The 18976-nt window shown below is 43.1% G+C and overlaps 2 protein-coding genes across 7 annotated transcripts in view; both read right to left on the bottom strand.

The window, feature by feature from the left end:
- Positions 1 to 5598, bottom strand: part of ZNF442 (zinc finger protein 442) — a 29609-nt gene extending 24011 nt beyond the window's left edge. Inside the window, exon 1 of the mRNA XM_045379810.2 lies at positions 5428 to 5598. The gene's annotated coding sequence lies outside the window, so the exon portion shown is untranslated. The remainder of the gene's footprint in view (positions 1 to 5427) is intronic.
- Positions 1 to 18976, bottom strand: part of LOC101865586 (uncharacterized) — a 25768-nt gene continuing 6792 nt past the window's right edge. Inside the window, exons 1-5 of one of the 6 annotated variants that reach the window (XM_074026024.1) lie at positions 5428 to 5598; positions 4394 to 4553; positions 3178 to 3304; positions 2482 to 2557; positions 1 to 2085 (exon numbers count right to left, since the gene is read on the bottom strand). In XM_074026024.1, coding sequence (XP_073882125.1) covers positions 444 to 2085; positions 2482 to 2557; positions 3178 to 3211 — 1752 coding nt within the window. In that variant the 5' untranslated portion in view covers positions 3212 to 3304; positions 4394 to 4553; positions 5428 to 5598 and the 3' untranslated portion in view covers positions 1 to 443. Of the gene's footprint in view, positions 2086 to 2481; positions 2558 to 3177; positions 3305 to 4393; positions 4554 to 4670; positions 5599 to 18976 lie in introns of those variants that run through there. The other 5 variants (XM_045379806.2, XM_065535997.1, XM_045379809.2 and 2 more) reach the window with 5 other exon arrangements.

The following is an 18976-nucleotide window of genomic DNA, read 5'->3' on the forward strand; positions in this document are numbered from 1 at the left end:
TGAGGGTTGAAACAAAGAAACTTTAATGTTCTGGCTGACATATACTATGTTGATAGGCTCACAATTACTGCATCTATACTGAAAACAGACTCTTTTCCTTATCATGATTCCCTAAACAATACAATAGAACAACTATTTGCATAGCTTTTACAATGCATGAGGTATTTTAAGTAATCTAGACATAATTGAGAGTATACAAGAGGATGTGGGTAGGTTACATACAAATATGCCATTTTATAAAAGGGAGCTGGCATGGCTCACAGAGTGCTGGAACCAATACCCAGCATGTATCAAGGGATGACTGTATTGGAAAGAAACTGAAACTACTTAAAGCTTTACCAAGTGCTTACATTCACAGGGTTTATCTCCAATGTGTTTCTTACAAGTTTCTGAAATGACATAAAATAAATGCTTTCCGACATTCCATACATTTAGAGAGAATGCTAGTGAGTCTTTTTATGTCTATGCAAGGAATTGGGAGAAGCAAATGCTTTCCCACATTCCTTACATTCATACGGGTTCTCTCCAGTGTGAGTTTTTTCATGTCCCTGAAGGAAACGGGAATGAGTGAAAGCTTTACCACACTGTTGACATTCATAGGATTTCTCTCTCATGTGAATTCTTTCATGTCGTAGAAAGCAAGTGAGCCAAGAGAATGCTTTCCCACATTCCTTACATTCATAGGGCTTCTCTCCAGAGTGAATTCTTTCATGTACTTTTAAGTTACCAAAATGACTGAAGGCTTTCCTACATGTTTTACACTCATAAGGTTTCTCTCCTGTGTGAGTCTTTTTATGTTGAGAAAGGTATGTGAAACAACTGAATGCCTTCCCACATTCTTTACACTCATATGGCTTCTCTCCAGCGTGAGTTGTTTTGTGATTTTGAAATGAATAGAAATCAATAAAGGCTTTCCCACATTTACATTTATAGGGTTTCTCTCCAGTATGAGTTGTTTCATGCCTTCGAAGGGAACTGGAAATACGGTAGGCTTTGCCACACTGTTTACATTTATAGGGTTTCTCTGCAGTGTGAGTCCCTTCATGTCTTTGAAATACGCTGGGATAAACAAAGGCTTTCCCACATATCTTGCATTTGTGAGGTCCATCTCCAGTGTGCATTGTCATGTGTCTTCGAAAGCTTGAGCTATGAGATAACGCTTTCCCACACTGCTTGCATTCATACAGTTTCTCTCCAGTGTGAGTTCTTTCATGACTCCGCAGTGAACTAGGACAATCAAAGCCTTTTCCACATATCTTACATTTATGAGGTCCATCTCTCGTGTGCGTTACCATGTGTCTTTGAAAGCTTCCCAGATGATGAAATGCTTTCCCACATTGCTGACATGCATAGGGTTTCTCTTCAGTGTGAGTTGTTTCATGCCTTCGAAGGGAAGTGGAAGCACTGAAGGCTTTCCCACATTGTTTACATGTATAGGGTTTCTCTCCAGTGTGAGTTCTTTCATGTCTTAGACAAGAACTGTAATCAGGGAAGGCTTTAGAACACTGCTTACATTCATATGGTTTCTCCCCAGTATGTGTTCTTTCATGTCTTACATAGGAACTGTAAAAAGAAAAGGCTTTAGAACACTGCTTACATTCATATGGTTTCTCTCCAGTGTGCGTTCTTTCATGCATATGTAATAAACTGGGCCAAAAAAAGGCTTTCCCACACAACTTACATTTATAAGGTCCATCTCCACGCTGCACTGCCATGTGCCTTTGAAGGTTTCCCAAAGAACTGAAGGACTTCCCACATTCTTTACAATCATATGGTTTCTTTCCAGTGTGAAGCCCTTCAGGTGTTTGAAATGAGTTGTGGTAACTGAAGGCTTTCCCATATTGTTTATGCGTATCTGGCTTCTCTCCACATTCATGATACTCATGTGGTTTGTGCCCAGCACCAACTCTGATGTAACAATTAAGGGATGAATGACCCAGGACGATTTCTCCACTCATATTGCTTTCACAAGGACCTACTCCAGTAAGAGTATTCTTCGTCACAATACTATCTTGAATCTGGCTAGACATTTCTCCCCATTTACTTCCATCTTTACTTTCACCAAATCTCTCTAACATACGACATCTGTAAAAAAATGGGAAATATATCACTAAAGGTCTGTCTATAAATCATTTATAGGTATCAATAGGTATTGGATGTACATTTTTAACACTATCATGCAAAGTGTAGGCTTCGTGTCCTGCTTGAACGTGAATGGATAGAATGTTGTGCAACATAACTGGACCACAGGTGTTCTCGAGACAATGATATTCATATGTGGATTCATAATATTGTTGCCATGGGAACTATTTTACAAACACTGAACAGCTATGGAACATTTAAGTATGTGTTTTTGGAGAACATTTTCTAAGAATAAATAAATTTAAGCTAAGCTTGTTCATTTTCTTTGCTTGTTTTTAAAATTTCATGTCATTCTCAAAACAGCTCCAGGGACATATCTTTTCCTTATGTGTAAATTACCTTAGATTTTTCCTGGGATATTTGTATTGATCTTCAATTTGATCTTTGAAAAGAAATTGATCTTTCCATTTCATTCCTAAAAGGTAGACCCAGAAAAATCATTATAAATTTGTACAAAATTATAGACACAGTAAGATTTTGATGTACACTGCACTCGTACAAAATGCATTCACTGAAGTACAGCTGACTCTTGAAAAAGAGGTTTGAACTGCACAAGTCCATTTGTATATACATATATATATGAATGTTCTTCAGTCTCTGCTACCCAAGACATAAGACCAGCCCCTCCTCTTACTCAGCCTAGCCAATGTGAAGACAATGAGGATGAAAACCTTTCTGATGATGCACTTCTACTTAATGACCAGTAAATACGTTTATCTTCCTTATGATTATCTTTTTAACATTTTGTTTCTAGATAACTTTACTGTGAGAATATAGGATATAATAATATGACATAAAATGTATGTATTAATCATTGCTTATGTGACTGATAATGCTGCCCGTCAACAGTAGGCTAAGATGTTGTGGACATAAAATTATATGAAGATGTACAACTGCTACAGGAGCTGCTAAACTCTGTTTTTCTTTCCAGGGTAAACCATGTCCCCTTTCCATATTCCAAATCTTTGAACAGTGTGAATGACCAAGAAACAAATGTCTCCAATTAAATAAGTGGAAATGTGATGTCATCCTTACCTACACAATCCAGGTTCCTGATGGTTTCCTGCATCACATCTTTGTAGAGATTCTTCTGACAAGGACCCAGCAAAGCCCACTCTTCTCGGGTGAAGTTCACAGCCACATCCCCTAAAGCCACTGAGGCCTGATCCATCCCACATGTACAGAAGAGGAAGGGTGAAAATCACAGTACTGAGAATCTATACTCACTTCATACATTTGGCATGATGCTGTGGTTTCCAACCATTTTATTCAATGACATGGTAAACCCACTCTTATTCTGTCTACATTCACTTTCTCCTACACAGTAACTCTGAAGCCAGAGTTAAACATGTTTGGTAAATTAACAGTCGAATAGAAACATGCCACTTGGTGAACTAAGTGAGTGAATCACATAGCCTGGATTACCCCTAATGTCTATTTCTACAGTGGATCTGCAGTTCTTGGCACGATAAAGTCCTACTACTTATTGTACAAAAGAGAGTTACCATTAGCAGTGCTGAGAGTGCGTGTCCTTACAAACGCTTGTTCACAAAGTTGGGCCTTTCATGGTGTCTAGACAGTGTATTTAGGGGTGGGCCCCATGAGCATAACTAATAACAGGGGTGGAGTGTGGCTAAATTGTTTATGCAAAAAAATATAGTATTTCCTTAACTCCCATCTTCCTTCTGAGAGTTTGGCATTTTGTTACATACTCAGCAGAAGGAGTGCACGTGATCAGTCACTGCTAGGTTTGAATGGTTGTCCCCTCCAAAATGCACACTGAATGTTAATCTCCAAAGTGGCAATAAAAAATAAAAAGAAAAAAGAGAAAAAGGTGGCACTTTAAGAGGCGATTTAGTCCTGAGGGTTTGGACCTCATGAATAGATTAGTCCATAATGGGTAAACGAATAAATGAGCTATCTCATGTCCTTCTGAGAAGAGAAAGAGATCTGAGCTAGACGCTCAGCTCCCTCACAATGTGATACTCTATGCCACCTAGGGACTCTGTAGTTAATTTTATTATTATCATTTTTACTAGAGACAAGGTCTTGCCATGTTTCCCAAGCTGGTCTGGAACTACTGGGATCAAACAATACCTCTGCCTTAGTCTCCCAAAGTGATGGAATTACAGGAATGACCCACCGTGTTCAGGAACCCAAAACAATTCTTTCAAGAAAAGGCCATACATTGCTAACTGAAAACCATATAACAAACTAGTGAAATATCGCCTGGGGGCCAAAGAGTTCATACTGTTGCTGTGAATTAAGGAGAGAAAGTAAGCCTGGGGAAGTCTCTGGAAACCAAGAAATTTGCTGCCAGCTTTAGGAGGAGTTAGCATGAGAGAACACAGTGGTGGATTTGAGACCCTGCTGCCCACATCTCTGGAAGACTCAGAGGGGAAACGGTCGCCCTTGGAAAGAAAGAAGGGACGCAGGACCAAAGATAACACAGCTCCTCCCACACACAAACCCCACACACGAGTCTGGATTCAGCCTGGTGACTCGTCGTCACGGTGCAGCCTCCTCACCGGGTTTACAGGAACTGCGAGCCAGGCTGGAGGCGAGATTGCAGTTAGATATTAACCAGGTGCCCTCAGCCCCGCTGCCTCTCGGGGCCGCCTCCCTGAGAGTCAAGTCACATTAGACGCTGACCACCGGCCTCCCCATTGTGCCTGGGGATAAGATCTCTGAGAGTTGCTCAGGAGTCGCCGGAGTTCTAGCTCAGATCCTGAATTCCAGTGGAAAGGCTGGCGCCAACCAGGCTGAAGACCTCACGAGGGAGCCCACTCAGCAGGAGAATACGTCACCTTCACCTCCTGTCCCAGGATTCGCCCGTCACGTCCCCACCAATTAGCGACCCTACATCCCAGCAGCCCCTGACCAGACCCCAAATCCCTCAGGGAGGCGGATCTGGGGGTGTCCTCCGCTCTCCGGCGATTTAACTGTTTCTGCTACAGCCCTCAGCGTCTCGGTGCAGTGACTCGGGCCGCAAACCTCTGTTGGTTACAGCCGCACAATCTGGGGAGACGCGGGGCTGCGGGCTCAGAGTTGCCCAGAGAGGGCGCGAGGGCCGCAGTCGCCGCGCAGGAAGGGGATGGGACGCCCGGAGTCCCGGCTGCAGGCCCAGCCCCACTCTGCGGCCTAAGAGGGCCGAGCTACTCCAGGGGGGCCCAGGTCCGCAGATCCCGGAGTCGCCAGCGGGGAGGCCCAGTCCAGCCACAGCCGAATAAGGTCGGTTCCACCCAGCCCCTCCCCCGCCTCGGGACGCCGGCCCCGGACACGCACCATTTCCCGACTTCCGCGGTGTCCCAGGTCCTCCCAACGGCTCCCGTTGCCAATGCGGGTTCCAGCGCGACAAAGGTTGCCACAGAACTTCCAGGTCGTCTCTCAGCGACAGAGCCGGAAGCCGAGCACAAGTGAGACGAGAAGACGCCGCGGGCTTTTTCAACCACACACAGTCCTCCCGGAAGCGCGCCTGATTGACAGTTCCCACGAACCCGCCCCATGGCCCTGATTGGCTAGAGCGTTAGGTCCCGCCCCCTGTGGACTGAGTGACAGAAGAAGCGATCTTGCACAGCTGAGTAGAGCCGGATGAACAACTCCCTGACACAGGCCTTGGCAGGGCGGGCTTCATCCCTGCACTGTGATCTGAATCCTCCAGGGGGATATTTGCACTTCAGCGGAATTTTCTGCCTGTACTTAATAGGACCTCCTGCTTCTTCCTACTGGACACGGCTGACAAAACAATTATACTTTTTTTTTTCTCTAGAGGGAGTCTGTCTTGCTCTGTCGCCCAGGCTGGAGTGCAATGGTGGGAGGCTCACAGCAACCTCCGCCTCCTGGGTTCAAGCAATTCTGCCTCAGCCTCCCAAGCAGCTAGGATTACAGGTGCGTGCCACCACGCCCGTCTAATTTTTGAATTTTTTAGTAGAGACTGGGCCTCACCATGTTGACTGGGCTGGTCTTGAACTGCTGGCCTCAGGTGATCCACCTGCCTTAGCCTCCCAAAGTGCTGGGATTATGGGCATGAGCCACCATCCCCAGCCCTCTCTCTTTTTATCTAATATGTTTTCTATATCTTAGTGCTCCAGTGTTGAGTGCATATATGTTCACAATTGTTACATCATCTTGCTGAATGGACCCCTTTATAATTGCATAGTGACCTTCTTTGACTTTTCTTACAGTTTTTGTCTTGAAATATATTTTGTCTAAGTATTGCTACTCCTGCTCTTTATTGGTTTCCACTGGCATGGAATATGCTTTTCCATTCCTTTATTTCCAGTCTGTGGGTTTCTTTATAGGTGAAGTGTGTTTCTTGTAGGCAACAGATCATTAGGTCTTGTTTTTAAATCCATTTAGCCATTCTATGACTTTTGATTGGATAGTTTAGTTCATTTACATTCAGTGTTATTATTGGTGAGAACTTACTCCTGCCAATTTTGTTATTTGTTTTCTGGTTGTTTTGTCATCTTCTCTCCCTTCTTTCCTTCCATCCTGTCTTTTTAGTGAAGGTGACTTTCTCTGGTGGTATGATTTAACTTCTTTCTTTTTATTTTGTGTGTATCTGTTGTATATTTTTTCACTTGAGGTTACCACGAGGTTTGCAAATACTATCTTATAACACATAATTTTAAGCTGATAAAAACTTAATGCTGTTTGCATAAACAAAGAAACAAACAAAAAGAAATCTAATGACAACTCTATGCCTTAACATAATACCCCTGCTTTTTAACTTTTCTTTGTTTCTATTTATATATTGTTTGTACTGTCTGTGTTTTGAAAAGTTGTTGTAGTTATTATTTTGGATTGGTTTATCATTTAATCTTTCTACTTAAGAATAATTTACATACCACAGTTACAGTGTTACAATTTTTTTTTTTTTTTTTTTTTTGAGACAGAGTCTCGCTGTGTCACCCAGGCTGGAGTGCAGTGGCACGATCTCCGCTCACTGCAAACTCCACCTCCCAGGTTCACGCCATTCTCCTGCCTCAGCCTCCTGAGTAGCTGGGACCATGGGCACTCACCACCATGCCCGGCTAATTTTTTGTATTTTTAGTAGAGATGGCGTTTCACCATGTTAGCCAGGATAGTCTTGCTCTCCTGACCTTGTAATCTGCCCGCCTCGGCCTCCCAAAGTGTTGAGATGACAGGCATGAGCCACCGCACCCAGCCTTTTTTTTTTTTCTTGAGATGGAGTCTTACTCTGTTGCCTGGGCTGGAGTGCAGTGGCATGATCTCAGCTCACTGCAACCTCCACCTCCCAGGTTCACGTGATCCTCCTGCCTCAGCCTCCCTAGTAGCTGGGATTACAGGCACACACCACCATGCCCGGCTAATTTTTGTATTTTTAGTAGAGACAAGGTTTTGCCATGTTGGCCAGGCTGGTCTCAAACTCCTGACCTCAGGTGATCCACCTGCCTCAGCCTCCAAAAGTGCTAGGATTACAGGCGTGAGCCACCACACCCGGCGTACAATATTATTTTTGTGTGTGTGTACTTACTAATACCAGTGAGTTTTGTCTCTTCAGATGATTTCTTATTATACATCCTTTTCTTTGTGATTGATGTACTTCCTTTAGTATTTCTTGTAGAACAGGACTGGTGTTGATGAAATCCCTCAACTTTTGTTTGTCTGGGAAAGCCTTTATTTTTCCTTCATGCTTGAAGGATATTTTCACTGAATATGCTATTCAAGGGTAAAAGGTTTTTTTCCTTCAGCACTTTAAATATGTCATGCTACTCCCTCCTAGTTTGTAAGGTTTCTACTGAAAAGTCTTCTGCCAGTTGTATTGGAGCTCCATTGTTTGTTATTTGTTTCTTTTCTCTTCCTGCTTTTAGAAGCCCTTCTTTATCCTTGACCTTTGGGGGTTTGATTACTAAATGCCTTGAGGTAGTCTTCTTTGGGTTAAATATGCTTGGTGTTCTATAACCTTCTTGTAGTTGGATATTGATATCTTTCTTTAGGTTTGGGAAGTTCTCTGTTATTATCCCTTTGAATGAACTTTATACTCCTATCTCTTTCTCTACCACCTCTTTAAAGCCAATGACTCTTAGATTTGCCCTTTTGAGGCTATGTTCTAGATCCTGTAGGCATGCTTCAATGATTTTTATTCTTTTTTCTTTTGCCTCCTCTGACTATTTTCAAGTAGTCTCCTTCAGGCTCACTAATTATTTCCTCTGCTTGATCAATTCTGCTATTAAGAGACTCTGATGCATTCTTCAGTATGTCAATTGCATTTTGAACTCCAGAATTTCTGCTTGATTTTTTTTTTTTTTTTTTTGAGATGAAGTCTCACTCTGTCACCCAAGCTGGAGTGCAGTGGCATGATCTCAGCTCACCACAACCTCTGCCTCCCAGGTTCAAGCAATTCTCATGCCTCAGCCTCCCAAGTAGCTGGGATTACAGACATGCATCACCATGCCTAATTTTTGTATTTTAGTAGAGATGGGGTTTCACCATGTTGTCCAGGCTGGTCTGAACTCCTGACCTCAGGTGATCCACTCACCTCGGCCTCCCAAAGTGCTGGGATTAAAGGCATCAGTGACTGTGCTCGGCCTTGATTCTTTTAAATTATTTCAATCTCTTCATTATATTTATCTGATGGAATTCTGAATTCCTTCTCTCTGTTATCTTCAATTTCTTTGAGTTTCCTCAAACAGCTATTTTGCATTCTCTGCCTGAAAGGTCACAAATCTCCATTTCTCCAGGATTGGTCTCTGGTGCCTTATTTAGTTCATTTGGTGAGGTCACGTTTTCCTGGATGGTTCTGATGCTTGTGGACATTTATCCCTGTCTGAGCATTGAAGAGTTAGGTATTTATTGTAGTCTTCTCAGGCTGGGCTTGTTTGTACTCATCCTTCTTGGGAAAGCTTATTAGATATTTGAAAGGACTTAGGTCTTGTGATCTAAGGCATCTCTACATTAGGGGTCATCCCAAGCTCAGTAACACTGTGGTTCTTGCAGACTCTTAGAGGTACCACTTTGATTATCTTTGATAAGATCCAGAAGAATTCTCTGGATTACCAGGCAGAGATGCTTGTTCTGTTCTCTTTCTTCTTTTTTCTTTTTTTTTAGATGGAGTTTTGCTCTTGTTGCCCAGGCTGGAGTACAATGGCACGATCTTGGCTCACCACAACCTCCACCTCCCGAGTTCAAGCGATTCTCCTGACTCAGCCTCCCGAGTAGCTGGGATTACAGGCATGCACCACCACACCCGGCTAATTTTGTATTTTTAGTAGAGATGGGGTTTCGCCATGTTGGTCAGGTTGGTCTCGAATTCCCGATCTCAGGTGATCCATCTGCCTCAGCCTCCCAAAGTACTGGGATTACAGGTGTGAGCCACTGCGCCTGGCTGATTCTCTTCTCTTTACTCCAAACAGCATGTCTCTCTCTTGCTGTGTTCTGAGCCACCTGGAGTTGGGGCTGGGGTGACACAAGCACCCCGGTAGCCCCCATCACTGAGACTGTGCCAGGTCAAACCTGAAGTGAGCACAGCACTGGCTCTTAACCAAGGCCTGCTATAATCACTACCTGGCTACCACCTGTGTTTGCCTCAAGGCCCTGAGGCTCTACAACCAGTGGGTGGCAATACCAGCCAGGCTTGTTTCCTTCCCTTCAGGGTGGCAGGTTCCCCCAGGCCCTATGTGGGTCAAGAGGTGCTATCCAGGAGCCAGTGACTGCAGTATAACTCAGAAGTCTACCTGGTGTTCTAATTGTACTGTGGCTGAGCTGGCACTCAAATCATGAGATGCAGTCCTTTCCACTCTTCCCTCCCCTTTCCGCAGGCAGAGAAGCCTCACCCCATGGCCACCACCACCACAGGTCCATGGGGAGTACTGCCAGGCTACTGTCGATGTTCTCTTAGAGACCAAGGGCTCTTGAATCAGCTTGTGGTGACGCTGCCTGGCCTGGGACTCACCCTTCAGCGCAGTGGGCTCCGCTCTGGCTCAGGGAAGGTCCAGAAATGCCATCCAAGATCCAAGGCCTGGAATCAGGGATCCCAACAGCCCGCTTGGTGCCTCCCCCACTGTGGACAAGCTGGTACCGAACATGCAAAAGTCCCTTTTGCTTTTCCTCCATTTTTTTCAAGCAGAAGGAGTCTCTCCCCATAGCTACCACAGCTGAGAATGTTCTGAGTTTCACCCAAGGCCTATGGTGTACAACCAGGGTATTACTGCTGGTTATTCAGGGCCCAAGGACTCTTCAGTCAGCAGGTGATGGATCCTTCCAGGACTGAGTCCTTTCCTTCAAGGCAGTGGGTTTCCTTCTGGCCCAGGGTGTGTTTAGAAATGTCATCCAGGAGCTAGGGCCTGCAAAGGGGACCTAATGACTATGACTGGTGCCCTATCCTGCTGTGGCTGAGCTGGTATTCAAAGTGCAAGATAAAGTTCTCTTTACTCTTCCCTCTCCTCACCTCAAGCAGAAGGAAGGGGTCTTTTTTGGAGCTGTGAACTGTGCTGCCTGGAATTGGGAGAGGGATGGCACGAGCACTCCCTTAGCTGTCCTAACTGTTGTCTTAGTAGGTTGCATGCCCCCCAAGTCCACTGGCTCTGAGTCCAGCTCAGTACTAGGAATTGCCTCAGAGTTGCAGTACTTGTGGCCTAGACTGCCTTCAAGTTTATTTAGGATTCCAGAGCATTTTAGCCCACAGTGGTAAGGCTCACTGGAACTCAAGTTCCAGCCACTGGCATGGATGATTCCCCTCTGACTAGAACTGATTATTTATTTAGAGATGGAGTTTTGCTTTTGTTGCCCAGGCTAGAGTGCAATGGTGCAATCTCAGCTCACCGTGACCTCCGCCTCCTGGGTTCAAGCTATTCCCCTGCCTCAGCCTTCCAGGTAGCTGGGATTACAGGCATGCACCACCACGCCCAGCTAATTTTGTAATTTTAGTAGAGACAAGGTTTCTCCATGTTGGTCAGGCTGTTCTTGAACTCCTGACCTCAGGTGATCTGCCCGCCACAGCCTCCCAAAGTGCTGGGATTACAGGCATGAGCCACCGCACCTGGCCAAAACTCAAGTTTTTTAAGAGAGTGAGCAGGAAGCTCCAGCCCACCTTACCAGCCACTAGAGCTGATTTAAATGCTCCAGTTGTGGGTGGGCATCAGCTGAATTCAGCCTGGTTTTGCTTTCTACTTGTTGGTAGAAGAGCAGAGGCAGGACTGGCTTGTCTGTCATAATATAAAAGAGTCTTGGAAGATGTCCAGGATCCAGGGTCTAAAACCCCTCATGGCCTTTGGAACACGAAGCTCTGTGCCAAAGGGTGGAGGGCTGCCCTGCAACACCACAAATCCAAGCCCAGGGCGTAAAACCCCTCATGGCTTGGATGGAATCCAGGGCTCAGGGCATAAAACCCCTCGTAGCCTCTGGAAGGTGCACAGACTTGTTGGTTGCTCTCCCAGGCTCATAAACATGTTCTGTATTTTCTCAAGCAGCAGAGCACATTCTATATGCATCAAAGAAAATGCTAAACCGTCACAGACACTTGATGCACTGCTACCTTTCTGTCCTCACGCCCACACCTGTTTACCCCCATGTCCTCACGACCTACTTCTTTGTTTGATCACCAATAAATAGTGTGGGCCGGGCGCGGTGGCTCAAGCCTGTAATCCCAGCACTTTGGGAGGCCGAGGCGGGTGGATCACGAGGTCAGGAGATCGAGACTATCCTGGCTAACATGGTGAAACCCCGTCTCTACTAAAAATACAAAAAACTAGCTGGGCGTGGTGGCGGGCGCCTGTAGTTCCAGCTACTTGGGAGGCTGAGCCGGGAGAATGGCATGAACCCGGGAGGCGGAGCTTGCAGTGAGCCGAGATCACGCCACTGCACTCCAGCCTGGGAGACACAGCGAGACTCCGTCTCAAAAAAAATAAATAAAATAAATAAATAAATAAATAAATAAATAAATAAATAAATAGTGTGGGCTCCCAGAGCTCGGGGCCTTCGCAGCCTCCATACCAGCATTGGCCCCCTGGACCCACCTTATGCACTTTTAACTTGTCTTTTCTCATTCCTTTGACTCCGCTGGTTTGCAGCCCCCCACAGCCTGGTGTTGGGTCTGATCACCCCAACATTTCTGGCACCCAACATGGGGCTATGAACACCCCGGTGAAGGAACACTAGAGCATGCAGAAGCGGAAGACGCATTGTCGGAGGACAACTGAGGACAACTGAAAGAAGCTCGGTGGGTAAGCTGGGCACTTGGAAGAACCCGGGTAACAATGGGACAGAATGAAAGTAAACATTCTGCTTATTTAAATTTCTTAAGGCATTTATTATGGAGAGGGGTAGTGAAAGTTAGTACTCAGAATTTATTAACACTCTTTAGTACAGTAGAGCAGTTTTGGCCATGGTTCCCAGAACAAGGGACAATGGAGCTAGATGAATGGGAAAGAATTGGCAGGCATTTTAAAAAGGCATATAAAGAAGGAGCCAAAATTCCAGTTTCTGTTTGGTCAGCATGGGCGTTGATAAAGGCAGCTCTTGAGCCATTTCAAACAGATGATAAGGCAAATTCAGATGAGGAAGAGGTAGACGAGTGCAAAAAATTAACTTCAGATTCTGAATATGAGGAACAACAACCAGAGGAAATTGAAGAAAAGAAAGGGAAACTGAAAAAGGTATATTTTACTAGCTTTCCACCTGCTGAATTAAGTGAATGGCCACCTCCTCCTTCTCCCCCTAACGGGTGAGAAGATGAATTAGCTATAAAACTTACTGTTCCGGTAGCTGCAACATTAAAACCTGGAGCATTGAGAGGCCAAGGCAGGTGGATCACAAGGTCAGGAGGTCGAGACCATCCTGACTAACACGGTGAAACCCTGTCTGTACTACAAATACAAAAAAAATTAGCCAGGCGTGGTGGCGGGCGCCTGTAGTCCCAGCCAGGGAGATTGAGGCAGAATGGCGTGAACCTGGGAGGCAGAGCTTGCAGTGAGCTGAGATCGCACCACTGCACTCCAGCCTGGGCAACAGAGCAAGACTCCGTCTCAAAATAAAAATGCCTGGAGCAATTGGTGGTGCTACACAAAATTCTATTCAGAAGGCTAGAGCTGAAGGACACCTAGAAGCATGGCAATTTCCCATTACTATAATCCAGCGAGGAGGATAGAATATAGCTAGTTGGGCCACCTTTCCTTTTAAGTTGTTAAAGGAATTCAAGGAAGCCATTAGTCAATATGGGCCAAATTCTCCTTTTGTACAAGCTTTACTAAAAAATGTGGCTCTTGATAATAGATTAATACCATATGACTGGGATACTTTAACAAAATCTGTTCTCACTTCATCTCAGTACTTGCAGTTTAAAACTTGGTGGGCTGATGAAGCTCAAGGCAAGAGAAAACACACAAGCACAGCCGCCTGTGCCTGTTTCCTTTGAACAGTTAATGGTCTTGGGCCCTAATTGGGGCCGATTAGACAATCAAGCAGTAATGAAAAATGTTGCCGTTGTTCAGTTATGCACTGTGTGCTTACAGGCATGGAAAAAAAAATGTTATAGGGAAAAAATATCCTTCTTTCATTAGACCTATGAGAGGGAAGGCTCATTTGGCTGAGTATATTAAGGCTTGTGACGGCATTGGGGGAAATTTACATAAGGCTACTCTTTTGGCTCAAGCTGTGGCTGGACTAAAGGTGGGAAAAAATATGCCCCATTTCTCAGGCTTGTTTTAATTGTGGGCAATTTGGACACACATAAAAGGAATGTAGAAAAGGAAATCAAAAGGCAAAAACTATTACCATCAATCAACAGAAAAGTCCCAGTGTATGCCCCTGATGTAAGAAGGGCAGTCACTGGGCAAATCAATGTCATTCTAAATTTAGCAAAGATGGGCAACCTCTTTTGGGAAAAGGGAAGAGGGGCCCAAGACAAACCGAGGCGTGTCCGGCACAGTCAGTGCCCTTATAAACGTACAATAGTTGTTCCCCGCCACAGCAGGTAGTGCTGCCGTAGATCTCTGCAGCACAATTCCTGTTTCCCTACTTCCTGGGGAGCCATCAAAGAAGGTCCCCATGGGAGTTAGGGGCCCTTTACCCTCAGGAACAGTTGTTCTATTGCTTGGAAGGTCTAATTTAAATTTAAGAGGTGTCACTGTACTCTTCTGAATCACTGAATCGTCAATAATTATACTCACTGAATCATAAATAATTGATTTTAATTATACTGGAGAGATTCAATTAGTTATTAGTTCCTCAGTTCCATGGTCTGCTTCCCCAGGAGAAAGAATTGCTCAGTTGTTACTGTTGCCTTATACAAAACTGGGAAGCAGCATAGTTTAAAAAAAAAAAAAAAGGAGGCTTTCCTACAAATCCAGCAGGAAAAGCTGTATATTGGGTTAATCAAGTGTCTGATAACAGATTTATTTGTACAGTAACCATGCAAGGAAAGGACTTTGAAAGGTTAGTAGATACTGGAGCTGAAGTTTCTACTATTGGTTTAAATCAATTGCTCCGGCATTGGCCTAAGCAAAAGGCATCCGTTGGTGTTGTTGGAGTAGGGGCTGCCTCAGAATTTTTCAAAGTTCTTTAATTTTGCCATGCCAAGGGCCGGATGGCCAAGAAGGGACAATTCAACCTATTATTACACCTATTCCTGTCAATCTATGGGGCAGAGACTTACGACAACAATGGGGTACTAAAATATCTATTCCTATGGATCAGTATAATAATAACAGTAAACAAATGATGAGAAAAATGGGATATCTCCTGGGGAAGGGACTGGGAAAAAAAAAAATAAAAATGGCCAACCAGAACCTTTAGAACTAAAAGGGCAAACAGATTGAACTGGATTAGGGTATCATTTTTAGGAGCGGCCATTGCTGAGCCTCAGGCTCCCATTCCCCTTGTTTGGTTAACTGCCAAACTGGTTTGGGTGGAGCAATGGCCGCTGAAACAGGAAAAGCTAGAGGCTTTAAAAGAATTAGTGCAGGAACAATTACAAAAGGGACACATAGAGCCTACTTTCTCCCCCTTGGAATTCTCCTGTGTTTGTTATTAAAATCAGGAAAGTGGAGAATGTTAACAGATTTGAGGGCCGTTAATGCTATAATTCAACCCATGGGCGCACTGAACCAGGGCTGCCCTCTCCAACAATGATCCCAAAATACTGGCCTCTTATAGTAATAGATTTAAAAGATTGCTTTTTTACCATTCCTTTAGCTACTCAAGATTATGAAAAAATTGCTTTTACTGTTCCCGCTATAAATAACAAAGAACCAGCGGACAGATACCATTGGAAAGTACTGCCACAAGGCACGTTAAATAGCCCGACTATTTGTCAAACTTATATTGGAAAAGCTATTAAGCCAGTTAGAGAACAATTTAAAAAATGTCATATTATCCATTACGTGGATGATATTTTATGTGCAGCTGAAACTAGGGAGGAATTAATGCTGTGCTACAAATAGTTAGAAAAGGCTGTAACTACAGCAGGGTTAATCATCGCCCCCGATATAATCCAAACTTCTACTCCCTTTCAGTATTTATGAATGAAAGTAAAACAAAATATTATTAAGCCTCAAAAAGTTCAAATCAGAAGAGATAATTTAAAGACTAAGTAATTTTCAAAAATTATTAGAAAACATTCATTGAATTTGTCCCACTTTAGGCATTCCTACTTATGCTATGTCTCACCTCTTTTCTACCTTACGAGGTGATTCTAACTTAAACAGTAAATGCTCCCTGTCCAAAGAAGTATTAGAGGAACTTCAATTAATTGAAGAAAAAATTTCTTGTTTTATTCCATTAGTGACGACATCTAGGATGATGATGAATAGCAGTGGTGAGAGGAGGCATCCTTACCTTGTTCCTGATCTTGGTGGGAAAGCATCTAGATATCAAAATTAAGTACGATCTTAGCTTCAGCTTCTTTTTAGAGGTTCTTTACCTCTTTTTAGAGGAGAAATTTGCTTCTATCTGCTGTTAGGTTTATGGACCTGAGCATGCCACCTAATCATTGCTTTTCCCTTTTCTTTCTGTAAAAAAATCCCTCAGAATTCATAAAAAGTTGCGAGTGTCAGGTTGGTTGGTTCTGACTGATCACCTGTGTTATGGACCATCTGTGTGATTATAGGGAAAAGTTCAGAACACCAGCAACCTACATTGGATGGGACCACCTCTGACTCCAGGGATTGCCACTCAATCTTTCTGAGATTAGCACCTACATCCAATAAGGTAATTTTGTCTAAGACCCTGGTGGGGACCAGCAGCCTTATGATCTCAAGATAATCCCTTTGACATGCTGGTAAGCTGCAGTACTACAGAAAACAACGTAGGCCCCTTGGCTACTTGTTTTGCTTTGGGAGAACAGTTGAGTTACATCCTCTCATGCTTTGGAAAGGACTGATACCAAATGTACCTTCTTTTCTTTCCTCATCAGTGCCTGACCATGGGGTATCATGGATGTGCATGTTTCAATAGCCTCCCATCACCCCATTAGTGAGAGAGGAATTAGGGCCCTAGGGCTACCTAGGTAACCTAACACATGATATCCATCACTGGACAAATGCAACTAACAACAGTTTATTAGTCATATATATTCACAGCCCAGATGAGGAGGGTACCGTAAGTCATGCAGATCCACAAAGAAAATGCATTTGGGAGCAGAGGGCCCAAACATGGCTGTGGGAAACAGGCTTTGTAGTATCAAAAGGGTGAATTAACCCTTGGTTCCCCTGGGAGGATGTGATTCACTTCTTTGAATAATGTGTGGGTTAGCAAGGATCTGAAAACCCTTATACAAGAGACACAGACTATATAACTATGCTATAATAGTATAAAACTGTATTATGCAGTATAGCATAATAGTAATTACATATTTTAGTTATACATAACATATACCAGTTATGTATAATATATACAATTATATATCATTATGCAATATATTACATATTATACACACAAATATATCTATAAATGTACATGTAAACAAACTATAGGCTATACTAGATAATCCTATACTATATAGTAGAAAATGGTCCACAAATACCTCTTTTGAATATAGCTGCAGAGGCCCAAAAAAATACCAGCAAATTGAATCCAGCAATATAAAAAAAGACCTATACAACATGACCAAGTTGGATTGAGCTCAGAAAAGCAATGTTGGTCTCACATATAAATATATATTAATATGCCATATTTACAGAATAAGGGATCTATTATCATAGGATCATCCCAAAAGCCGCAGAAAATGATCTTTTTTTTTTTTTTTAAGACAGGGTTTTGCTCTGTCACCTAGGCTAAAGTGCAGTGGTGTAATCATAGCTCACTGCAGCCTTGAACTCCTGGGCTCAACTGATCCTCCCACCTCAGCCTTCTGAGTAGCTAGGGCTACAGGCATGCACCACAACACTCAGTTAATTTTTAATTTTTTTTGTAGAGACAAGGTCTTGCTATATTGCCCAGGCTGATCTCAAACTCCTGGCCTCAAGTAATTTTTTTTGGGGGGGCAGTGCCCAGTACAGGTGGCAGCACACATTAGGACTTCAAAATCCAGAGATTCCATGATTCTGAGTTACGTGAGTTTGGGTAGAATCCTGTGCTCTGTACTTAACTTTATTCATTTGTAACATGGGAGAACTGATTGGTTGAGCAATCAAATGAGATACTCATAATTATGAAATCACAGTGCCAAGTACTAACGTAAGTTATCACTGAAAAAAAGGACAAAGATTTTATTTCCTTTGCTCAAATTTAATAAGACACAAATATTTGACTTTCCCCCCACTCTTCTCAAACATGTGAATACCAAATTGGGATTTGGGGGCTTTCTGGATCATTGAAACAAAAAGATTCAAACTACTCCTCTTATAAGAAGGCATTAAATTTTTCCTTATATGATGACACCAGATATTCTTCCTTTCCACTAAATTAGGCTATTATGCAAAATGATTCCCTGTCTGCAGCTCACCTCCATTATTTCTTGAAAATTACCCTCTAAACATCCATAGATCTTTTGGGTGGTACATATTGGGTGATTCTGTCTGCACAACAGCAAAATGATCATGCCGCATATCCAAGGCAACTTAAGAATCTTTCAAATGACATTAAACGGAAATGTCAACATCACCAATACCTGTGGCCCAAATCAATAGGACATCTCAAATCCTAAATACTCACATCCAAACTCATGATCACACTTTACATGTCTCAAAACTTTTATCCATTATAAAAATAAAGATGAACCATATCTACACCTTTGTTTATGGGGAATCATTACTGTTCATCCCAGGGATGTTTCATGTTTCTATATCCATAGCATGGAATGTCTTGATCATTTGTGCTGAACTGTGTATGCTTTGATACTACAGTGCCAGGCCTATGAGAAAGGTTAAAAAATGAGCATCAAGAGCAACATGGCTTGATTTGAACAGTGATTCTGTCTTTCCATCTTGCTAGGTTTGTGGTCTCTGAAAACTTATCTACACTTATTGGACTCTGCTAGTGCACAAAGGAGAAAAAGAGTATTATATAGTTTGCTAAAGACTAAGTGAACTTATATATTTTAACTGAGATATTTTGTGGAAAACATTGTCCAATATACCATAAGAAATATTTCCATGTTTAGATAATAAAAAAGGTTAAGAACAGTTCCACAGGACTAGGATCTGACCTCACACTCAGGTTAGGCCAAGTCTTATCCTGTTGAAGAGAAAAATGTCACACTTCCTTCATCAGACAAAGCTACTCAGCAACCATGATGGATCAAGACAAAAACAATAACCATGTCTCTAAAAATGGTAAAAGAGAACAGAGTTGAAGCCATTAAAATGACCAAAATTGCCCTCTACTCACTAATCCAAGTGAGTGGTTTCTTACGAATTAGGTTTAGCTCCACTTC

This window comes from Macaca fascicularis, chromosome 19 (assembly GCF_037993035.2).
Source record: "Macaca fascicularis isolate 582-1 chromosome 19, T2T-MFA8v1.1".
Lineage (NCBI taxonomy): Eukaryota > Metazoa > Chordata > Mammalia > Primates > Cercopithecidae > Macaca > Macaca fascicularis.